Source organism: Python bivittatus, unplaced genomic scaffold (genome assembly GCF_059951505.1).
Source record: "Python bivittatus isolate LINGU-HERP-01145 unplaced genomic scaffold, Pbiv_v1 ctg000850_np1212, whole genome shotgun sequence".
In the NCBI taxonomy this organism is placed as follows: Eukaryota; Metazoa; Chordata; class Lepidosauria; order Squamata; family Pythonidae; genus Python; species Python bivittatus.
Window position 1 is genome coordinate 16,206,281 of NW_028277112.1, and position 11,492 is coordinate 16,217,772.

The 11,492-nt window shown below is 37.1% G+C and overlaps 1 protein-coding gene across 1 annotated transcript; it reads left to right on the forward strand.

The window, feature by feature from the left end:
• The first annotated feature begins 1,077 nt into the window (after nt 1–1,077).
• On the forward strand, nt 1,078–10,771 carry FAM174A (family with sequence similarity 174 member A). The gene is made up of 3 exons (XM_088129947.1): nt 1,078–1,604; nt 5,219–5,353; nt 10,325–10,771. The coding sequence occupies exons 1-3, from the start codon at nt 1,237–1,239 to the stop codon at nt 10,326–10,328; spliced, it is 507 nt and encodes a 168-aa protein (XP_087986073.1). The 5' UTR covers nt 1,078–1,236; the 3' UTR covers nt 10,329–10,771.
• Nucleotides 10,772–11,492: the final 721 nt, after the last annotated feature.

The following is an 11,492-nucleotide window of genomic DNA, read 5'->3' on the forward strand; positions in this document are numbered from 1 at the left end:
TAACCATCTTAGCCAGAACACAACAATTTATACATTCACAGAAAGTTCAGACTTAGCCTAATTAGACTGATATCATCCATCCGAGACCTTGGAAAGCATTGTAATAACCAATTTCCATATCTTAATGTCCTCCAATATGTGTTTACTATAATGCAATGAAATTTATACCACAATGCAACAGACTAGGGACAACTGATATTGGGCTAGACAGACAAATTTGCTGGAGTCACCCACTGTGCTATTATTGCCATTGGTGAGGGTGAGACCCCTCACTTCATCACACTTGTCATCTTTTATCTTATTTTTTGTTTTATTGATTTTATTTTAATTTGATTATTGTGAGCCACCCAGAAATGCTGAAAGTCTGGTGGCATGCAGGTTTGTTTGTTTGTTCATTCATTCATTCAATTTGTATAGCTGCCCATCTCAAACAAGTAACTGAGGTAAGTGAAGTTATTACAGTTTCAGTATGGTTTAATTAATACAGTTAATTCACACAGCACACACTAAGCCATTAACCTTGATTTACAAAGCAGAATGTCTGAATTCAGGGAAAACATCAAGCCAAACCAAGCAATCTACATTATAGCTTCATGCTTTCACTGATCTGGTCTGAGGCAACTTCTGATGTTCCTATCTGTTATAGAAGTCTCTTCCTCAACTAGAGGATAGGTAAAACAGATGCCATGACTGGTAAGAAAAAGTCCCTTCTGGGTGGTTCATTATGTAACTGCTACCAATAAGGTTCTTCGCTTGCTACCCCTTATTTTTGGAGGCACAGGAAATGCTGAAGAGCTCCATTCAATCCGAAAGGGCGGGTCTATGTGCTTCGTAATGATGCAAAAAACAAACCACCCAAACCTCTCCAATTACAAGGAAGGAAGGAACAGAAACGTTGAGACAACAGTTATTAACAGGGAAGAAAATACAATCCTGGTCTTCTCCATCTGGCGCTCCAAGACGCTTCTTCGTTCTGGCCGCTCTTCCCCTTCCCACCAAGTCCAAGCGAAGCGGACGCGCGGCACCAACTACTGCGCAGGCGCCCGACACCCCTCGGATCACGTGGCAGGAACCGGGCTGGAGGGGCGGGACTGAACTTCGTAGCGTTGCTCGGCCTCCATAGCAGCGTTTTCAGTCGCCGGAAAGATGAGCACTTCCGCCTTCCCTTCTCCCTTCCCTCAAGGATACCGCTGGGCTTAGGCCGCGCTCCGCCGAGCCAGGCTTAGACTGGGTGCCATGCGGCGGCCTTGGCCGCCGCTACCCCTGTCGCTTTTGCTGGCGCTGCTTTCGGCGGCCGCGCTGTGCGGAGGAGGAGGAGCGGCGTCTCCTTCGCGTCCCACCGCGAAGCCCCGCTCCACGCCGGCGCTTCCTCTGCCCGTCGTGCGAGCGGGCCCCGACGATGCGCCCTCGGACATGCCGGGCGGCAGCGGCTCTTCTGTCGGCGAGGGAGCGCGGGGGGGCGGCGGCGGCGTGAACGGGAGCAGCAGCATGGCTGCCGCGCCCCCCCTCTCGGAGGCCAACCAGCTCGTGACCCAGCGCGCCCTTTCGGTGCTGGTCCTGGCTAGCGCGGCCCTCATCGTTTACTTCGTCATCCGGACCGTGCGGTGAGCGGCGCCGCAGCCTTTCCTCCTCCGTCCCGGGAAGGGCTGCAGACGCCTCCCTTCCCCGCGTTTTGTCCTCTGACCGCGGCGTGTGCGGTGGACCTGAACGTAACTAAGCCTGAATCTTTCGGGGCGCGGGGGGAGGGCAGAGTAGTTTGCTTCGGCCCTGTGACTTGTCCCACGGCTGGCCTTTCTTTCGCTCCGGTAACCTTCGAGAATCATTTTAGAATCCTCTGTTTTTTTTCACTCTCTTAACCTGTTTTTAGTTGGGTCGGTACTCTGGGAGTACCGTATGTGCGTGTGGAAGATTATTTTTGTGGCTCACATTCGATTAATTTGAAGACCTCGTATGGGTTTTACATTCCTCCACCACCTAAAAAAGGCCAGCTGAATATAGTTAATAGACCAGTGGATGTCTAATGCCTCCTATTCTCACCCTGCTAAAGATTGATTGCATTTAAACAAAGTTCAGGCAACCAAAAGGCTTCAAACTGGCAGGTCATAAATGTGTAGAGTGACCAAAGTCATGGTTAGAATTCCTGACAAGATATAAAAAAAGACAGGCTCTTTCTACCTTATATATCTTGTGATACATTGAGCTAGAAATCTGCATGGACTGGGAATTCTTCACACACATGATAAACACAGGCAGAAAAATAGTGATACAAACATGTACTTATGGGTGTAAAGGGCATCATATCTTGTCCATTCCTTAGCAGCTGAGACCTGAGGCTACAAACTAGTTGAAAGGGTCATAAAATGCCAAAAGAGATTCAGGGTGTTAGGGAATCCTGACTGACAGATGAAGTCTGAAATGCTTATTGCAATCTTGGAAAAAGTTTGTGGAATTAATAGTTCTAGGAACATAATGAAAAATAATAAAATATAGCTCTTACCTTGGAGATTTTAAAGGAAGAATACAAACAAAATGGTTGGTATAATACTTTTGGGTAAGTCTGGTTGGCTACTAAAAGGCCTAGTTTCAAGTGGTTGCCAGCTGCATAGAGCAAGACTTTTGAAAGCTTAAAAATTCTCAAAGGGGAAACAGTAGAAAGTTCAGTAAGTCATGTGAATCTCACCTGGTGTTAACTGGAAGCTAAAAACGTAGGTAAATAAATGGAAGGATGGATCCTGATAAAATCCACATGGAGCATGTTTCCTTATTCCTTCTGCATAGACCCCCAGTAGACTTTTTCAGGGGTCAGTGAAGTGTAGATGCTAACTCAGATTTTGGAGATTCTTTTGAATTCCTTGATCCTCAAAGGAACCTTTTCATGGTGTGCCCTAGAGATTAGGAGGTGGGAAGATCAACTTTCACTAGAGATATACCCATAGATGTTTAATTGAATCTTATACCAAATAAGCGGAATGTATTTTGTTAAAGAAAGTCTCTATCCTTAGTAGAATTTAAGTTACATTTCTGTAAAATTATTGAGGCATGCTTTTAAGGGAAATTTGTGAATATTTGTTTTAAATTGTTATACTATATTTTGGTATTTTCTGTATAATGAGCTATGCAGCACAAGGGAAAAAAATCCTTAGTTTAAATTTTCTTCATATAACTGTGGCAAATATGCTCCTGCGGTATTTGTTTATATGAAGCACAGATTTATCAGAAAATCAGAAGAAGTCTGATAGCACCTTTTCCAACTAACAGAAGCATAAGCTTTTGTAAGCTACAGTTCACTTCATCAGATGCAACTCATAAGTTTCATAAGTGCTTAAGCTACTGTTCTGGTTCTTTCAAACTTCTAAATGGTACACTTGAATTGCAGATATTTTTCACAATTCATTCTATTTATAAAAGCACATATGAATAACTATTTTCTGAAGTGTTGAACAGTATCAGAAATACCCAAGATATATCCATATCCTTTTAAGCATTAAGAGTTGAATCTATCATTACACAGGCAGATGCCAGCTTGTGCAGTGGGATTTCATTTTCTTGTTCAACATCATTGCAGCCCCTTCTCAGAATCACTGACAACACTCTAATTAGGGGCTGACAATCCAGTATAAACCACATCTACTGCGACTGATTTTGGACAAATAAAGTGCAGCACCAATGAAACATTCAGGGGGTACAGCTATTGCTTTAACCCAAAGTTCATGCTGTAGAACTGCTATTGGCTCACTGTTTACCTGGTAATATTACCTTAGCTGCTGAAGTGTTTTGTGACTCTACAATATTTATAAGTTATTCAAATACACCTTACTTTCTTGAGGAATACAATTGTCATGAGAGACATAAATAATACTTTAATACTTATATGAATAACTGCAACACATACCAGTTGTGAAAATCATGTCACAAGTACATTATAGTCAATGCAAGAAACACAAGAGATTAAACATTTTAAGATATTAAAGTTAGGGTTGCAATAAGTATACATGCTTATTTTTACATGAAAACAAATAGGATCATGCTCAAAACCAGAGTATACTATGATCTTATTGCACTATACTTAGGGCTTGTTGCGTATAGTCTCCAAGCAACTTCATGGATAGTTCCATGTATAATTCCCATTTTACATATTGCTTTCATTTTACACATTACTACTAGAGTTTTTAAAAAGAATTATTTGACATAGCAGGAAATGGCCTCTTAATGAAAGAACAATCGGAACTAACTCATTGCCTACTGTGATCACTGAAAAACAGTGATATAAAGTAATAGCATGGCCTCCACAGAACACATACAGTTGAATTATCATTTTTGCACTGGTTACAGCTAAATGTAAAATATTATTTTTATACAATACTGCATTACCTGCAAAAATCCATTTGTAGACAATGAGAATAAAGTTTCTAGAGCTGGTGGATGAAAGAAAAGAAGCAGGCCTTAAGTAAGATATCCTTGTTTCCTTTGTATATCGTAGGTTTCATGGGAAAGGGATAAATATCTGGTATTTTAGAAGGCAGGATTATTAGTACTGTTTGCTTAATTGCTTCAGAACAAAATTCACAGCTGCAGTGACCAAATCAGTCCAAAGATAAAGTTCAGAATTGAGCATTCCACAAAAAAGTATTTCTCATCTTTATATACCCTTCAACTTCAGGGCTTGACTGTTGAGTTTGACATTCTGGTTGCCTGTATAAACTACAAAGAGCAATACATATAAATGGGTTGTATAGGTATTAATTTGCTTGTAGGCTTTTTCCCCTCCATATTTAATACTTTTGAAATAAAGATAAGAGGAAAAAAGTTAAAAGATTAACATTTAAGGGAATATAATTGGAGATGGTAAGAGAGGACTATTAAAACTCACTTTGTAGAGCACTTGAAACTTCAGACTTATCTGTATATCTTTGATCTCTATACAATTTTTATGTGTTCTACACTATAGAAATACCTTTAACTTTTAATTAGTTTAATTAATATTTTTTTATTTGTATGGGATAAATGCTAAAAGGGGGGGTTAATGTATTTCATTGTTAGCTAAATTAGAATTGTTGCTCACATACTTTGTTAGTTGCATTTTAAATTTATATGGAGACAGATTTGTGTGGTTCAAATGCTTCATTTTTATTTTGGACTCTGAAAGTTCAAATCTAATTCCACTCTTATTAGTCTTCCTCAATCTCTGATTAACACATTGTAACACTTGTATTTTTAGACTTAGACGAAGAAACAGGAAGACGCGTAAATATGGTGTTCTGGATACAAACATAGAAAATACAGAGTTGACACCTTTAGAACAAGATGATGATGATGATGATAACACATTGTTTGATGCCAATCATCCTCGAAGGTTAGTATTCATATTCTAGGAGGTAGAATAATAGGACAGAAGGGATTTTAAAGGTAGAGTGTAGAGCTACATTTAGAAACCAAGCAGAATGTATCTTAAATCTGTATTGATAAAGTAGATATTTTATACAAGCGTACATTGATACGTAGTTTCAAATATTCCTCTTTGAAGATTGTGGTGATTGGAGCCAGTGTCATGCTTTGTAGCTTCTCAAGGAAGATGTGTGGCATAATCTTCATTGTAAATGAAGCAAATGAATGTATGCTATCATGTGAATGAGAATACAAAATCCATAGCTTTTTAATTAGATAACAATGTTCACTCTTTATAAAAAAAACTCCAAATTGATCATTGCACTTTATTACACTTTAATATTGTAGGCATTTCATTATTTTTTAATATTTGTATTTGCTGTTTTTCTTTTTGCTATCAGTGCTATATTGCACATTGTGTTTTCTTAATACTGTTGTGTTCCAGAAATGATAATGATGTCTAATTAAATAAGCCTTCTGTCTTATGTTCTATTCTTGGTAGTAATTTATTTCCAAAATATTAAGTGTAGCAGTCTCCCAGGTAGCATAGGCTGTCTTTGTACTGTAGATAAATTTTGTTTATTGTAGCTTGGGTTTTCACTTGCAACAGTCTGGTTTTGAAATATAGATAATATCTGTCATGGTACTCTGGCTTTTTTATTCATGTTTCAGTGGCTTTCTTGTGTCTTGTACATAAAAGTCAATACTATAAAATATTAATGCTTTTTATAAAAGGCAAGGCATTTTTGATCAGTAGAACAAAAATCTATGTTTCTTAAAAGCCAATATGTGCTTTGCAGATACAGTATTTTTTAGTCAAAGCTGACATGAAATATCTGAAGCAGGGTAGGAGTTGCAAGTGATGTTCAGTAGATGTTACTCTAAAAAATTTCATGGCAAATTTATCCTGTGATTGAGTTTTCTTATTAAAGAGATGTAAGGGATATATCAAATTAGACTGCTTTATGATTTTATTTATGATGGAATGGTTTTTTCACCTACAAATCTTTTTAGCCAACTGGGCTCTTAGCCTGCAGATCCTTTTAACCAATTTCTACCATAATTGTACAGTATGGGAAAAATTATAGAGAATTTTTCTCTAGTCTAATGCTTTTTCTCCAGTCTAATGCTTTCCACATGTGTGAGTCTGGTAAGGAAAAAAAAAAAACCTTTCAAAGAAGGTTTTGCATTGGGGAGGAATGCATTTCTGATAAATAATTACTGGCGATGCAATTCTGTAAAAATGAAGACTTATTAATGTATTGTTAAGAATGCTCATTTTTCATGTGAGAGCTAAGTCTTATGACTCCATTTTGGCTTTTGTTTTTTCAACAAAATTGGACAATCTTTTCCATATCTCTCCAGAATATAGCTAATGTGCTTGAATACTCGCTTTCCCCATTATCTCTAGCATGTGCTATTTCATTTCCTAATTTTGCTCAGAATTGTATAATCTTAATTACCATTTATGGGTCCCTCTCCTTGTGTAAACATTGATAATATTTTACTGTTTCAAGTTTAGAAATGGTCCCAATATTAGCAGAGTTATTATCTTTTTAAATCTAATATTTACTGTTAAGTTTTGAGTGTTTAATTTGTGTAACACTTTTATATGGATTCAAAATTGCATTATTACTATATTTTACTCATATTGTTTTCTAATCTTCATATCTGGACAGATAATATCACAGCCATGAGTAGAATTTTTCTGATAACTGAATCTGTTTGCAAAGGATCCTTGTGTGATAGTATGGTCACTTTTCCCCTGAACTTCCCATCTGTCAACTGCTTTACTTTGTAGACATGGTTTTGAAATCCTGCAGAGTAAAAATTGGTATAAATATGTGGTAAGGATGTGAACAAAATTGTTAGTTTTTCCCCCAAACTTGAAAGAAAATATCCTGTCCACAGCATATATGTTGGCTACATTTTCAGCAGAAGAAAATTCAAACCAGTATTAGTGTGTCATGAAAATTATGACAAAACAACCACTGAGTCAGGTTTCTAAAAAAATAAATAAATGGCAGTGGAAAAAAGTTTGAAAAGTTCTATTCTGGAAGCATTTGTTTCATAAAGGAACCTTAATCTCTCATTTTTCAAATGACTTCCTCCAGGACATAAGAACATCCTGGCATCCTGAATTTGAGTCAGTCCATTAATACAGATGGAGGACTCTTTCAAAAATGTTTAAAAGTAACTCTTTTTAATGTAATGTATATATACCTAAACATAATCTGATAAATCAGGGATGTGGATTGTCTCCTTGCATCCCAGTATTTAAAGGTTCACTGCAGATTTACCTTTCTTTGTTTTTGCTTTTTTTTTTTTTTTTGGTGGGGGGCAGCTTGACCATGACAAAGATATATGTTAATATCCCTGATTCTCAGATCACTTTGTATCTGCTCTGAGATAAAAAGCAAGTCTTACTATGTAACCTCCCATGTAGTCAAGACCCTGATGACCAGGAACAAGCCTATGCTTGTCATGATGGCCATGAGTTCCCATGCTTCCTCTGATCTCCTCCCCCAGGGAAGTTAAAATCCCTAGCACCATAATGCTGGAGAATTCTCCTGCCTATCCAGAGATGAAGTCCAAAAGCTTGGGTGGGGATGCTGCTGTGTAGGAGAGGGAATAGTATAACATTAGCAGTCCCATCTTGTCCTTAGAGACCAACTTTAAGAACAAGGCCTGCATTGTACTGAAAAATTTTTCTCAAGGTAATCCTAATAAAATAATCTAGAATAAAGGTCTGCTTCTAGCACATCTCAAATTGCACCCTTCCTTTATGTAAGGAGATGTAATATAAAATGGTTGGGACTACTTTGAGATGTGCTAGAAGCAGACCTTTATAAAGCAGCATAGATATTTGGTGTAAACAAGAAAAAGAATACCTACAAAAATAACTTTGGAAGGTCACAAATGAAATAAATGTTAAAATATGTAGGAATATACTTGTCCTCTTGAATGCTGTTGTCAAGTACCTATAAAAGCAATTAAAGCAATTTCTAATAAGCTATTTTTATTGGACAGTTTGTATCCCTTCATTTAGCTCTGAGTAACATGAATAAAGTAAGCTCAAAACTATACTGTACCCAAAGTAAACCACTGTCTAGTCTGAATATTGTTCTGGTAGTTTTGATTTTCAAAAAGAATAGATCATAGTCCTTGGATTCTTGCTGTAAGGAGTAGAAAAGAAATTGATTTAAAATGGGTTTCCAATTTTTTTTTCAGGCTGCAGAACCTGTTAAAAAAATCAAAAGGCAAAACTAGTGATGAAGATTTTTTAAATCTTTAGTCTCTCATAAAACCATATCAAGTTCTCATGGAAGTCTAGGATTCTACAGAACAATTTGAAAAATCCTGGTTTGGTTTGGTGGCAAGAGAGGAAAATACAGGCAGTCCTCGCTTACCAACTGCCTCATTTAGTGATGGTTCAAAGTTATGAAGGTGCTGAAAAAATAACTTTATGACCAATGCCTGCATTTATGACCTTCACAGTATCCCTCAATCACGTGATCACTATTATAGTCAGTATGCATTGTCCTGTCCCTGACCTTTCTTCTCCCACCCCCCTTGCAGAGCGGAGAGATTGGAGATGAAGGGATTACAAAAGAGTAAGCAGGCACACAATGGGGAATGCACATCAAAAACAATGTGGTGGCTCCAGCAGTCGTAAGCATTCCGCACAAACAGCTCATTGTGTGCCTGCTTACTCTCTTGTATTTTCTTCCTCTCCAGTGATGTAACTACAAATATTAATTCCCTTGTTAATTATCCCAGTACTGGGTGAGCATTCCAAAGGGCAGAGGAGTGGTTAGGAGGCAAACAAAAGCTGAAGATGTGAAACTGATTTATCTTGTCAGTTTCAAGCAGGCTATCCCAGAGCCAGGGCAAGCATTCCAAAGGGTGGAGGAGTGGGGAAAAGGAAAACGTGATTTCCCACTTAGCTGCTTCACTTAGCAACGGAGTTGCCAGTTCCAGTTGTGGTTGCCAAACAAGGACTACCTGCAAGAGAGAAAGTTTTAGAATGCAGTCTAAGGACTTTTTGTAATTTTTGTAATTCAGTCTATCAGAAGAAAACAAATTATGTCCTAATTTACTAATCTTGTTGCTTAAGGCTAATAATGACCAAAACAAAGGATTTTGAGTTTTGCATCTTAGTAAAATGTGGTCAGATGACTCAAATCAGTTAAGGCAGAACATTTGTATTTTGAAGTAAAAGCTTTACATTTGGTGGTTGGTGCCATGTATATCACATGGAATCTGTCCCTAAACCTGTTAATGACAGAGGCACTATTTCTGATCAGAATCTGCATTAGAGAAAAGAATTGCAGTGTTGAAATTTGAAACCCTTCCCTTTGCTATACTTCACTCTGTTGAAGCTCTTACTTCTGAGATATGGAAATAATGCTTAAAATTAAATACATTATTTAAAGAGAGACAATGTGGGATAGCACATGAATCAAGTATATAAATGCCAGGTATATTATTTACATATTTATTGTTTGATAAACTTATATAGCCACCCATCTCACAGTCATAACTCTGTGTGGTATACACAGGATTAAAACCAATAGTACACAAAGAATGAATCATAACAACAATAAACAACAATGGTACCTGAAAGCAATCATACTCAAACCATATAACCATAGTCATGTCAAAGGAAACTGCAATGATGGCCTCATCCAACCTACAGGCCCCATGTCTGGGTGAATCCAGGTCTTCAAGGATTTATGAAACACCAAGCAGGGTCAGAGCCAAACAAATCTCAGGGGGTACAATGTTCCAAAGGGTAGGTGCTATGACAATATATTATGATACAAGGGATAATACAAAATCCTATTTTTGTGAATATTTAATTTGAAAATATGTAATGGTGGTAATACATTTTGGGTGAGCAGGTTCTACTTAATTTTTTTTTTCCTTTTCTTTATAGATAAGTATGTGCCTTGTGGGAAAATATTTCAATTGTGGAGCAACAAAAGAAGGCTGTTTGGAAGGAATAAGAAGCCAATATCAGGGTTGGGGATATGAAATGTATTATGACATCCTTAATTTGTTGCAATAAATACTAACATTTTACTGTACCTTTTGTATATACAGAAATATTGTAAGTTCAAAGCCTATGGAAATAGTGCACTAAATTTCTAATCTATTTTCAACAGGGTATTTTCTGCTTGTATTAATTTGTGGTCTTCTTTTTGAAATTCATTTGTGGGCCAACTTTTTTTATGTAAACTGTGGTAATTTATTTGTGTGAACTCCCTGCAGCTAGCCAAATTTAACCATGTGTCTGAGGAATGTATGTTCTTAGTAAATTAGATGTATACTGAAGAACTGTGTGAATGATGCAAATAAATGTTCACAGTATTCCTAACATTCATCACTTGTTTTCTGTATCTGTCGATGTTGATGTTAGTTGTTATGATTCAAATAGGGAAAAAAAAAATGCTTGCAATAATTGACTTGGTCTTCTTCCATTAGTTGAATTTGGAACCACTTTTTCAGCAACTATAAATTAGTGTTGTATAATACTATAATAGGCAGTGTTTATACAATGCCTAGTTTCAAATGCCATAAGCTAGTTAGAGAAGGAGTTCTTGATATTCTTTTAATGTAAGATACGTGTAATTGCTAAGGCATCTATCAACAATTTTTTGTGTGCAAGCTTTCATGGAAACTGTTAAAGAAAATCCTTCCATTATAATAATTTTTGAGGTGTATCAAACAATTTTATATAATAGGTCCATACGGTACTTCTGAATTTCTCATGTACTAATGGCTCAGCTTGTTGCATAAAAATGTATGGGAATCTAATTATTCAGAAATGGAATAGAATATTCAAGATTTTTCACATGCACACACACACACACACACAGTCATTTCTCATTTAACAACTACCTCATTTAGTGACCATTCACAAATACAACAGTAATAAATCTGTAAAAAATCATTTTCCGATCAATGTGCAGACTTTTGACCAAATTTCTGTGCCTGACAACAATATGCACCAGAGTGAGAGTAAAGCTGGCATTGCTTCACAAGAGAACTTTATCTAAATGAAATGGAAGCTACCAATGATTTTCACAGCATCTCTCAGTCAC

What these genes read in the sequence shown, in the direction of transcription:
- FAM174A (XM_088129947.1), top strand. Translation starts at nt 1,237, where the DNA reads ATGCGGCGGCCTTGGCCGCCGCTACCCCTGTCGCTTTTGCTGGCGCTG. An exon ending in TTCGTCATCCGGACCGTGCG is followed by an intron (nt 1,605 to 5,218) that starts GTGAGCGGCGCC and finishes TTGTATTTTTAG; the next exon opens with ACTTAGACGAAGAAACAGGA.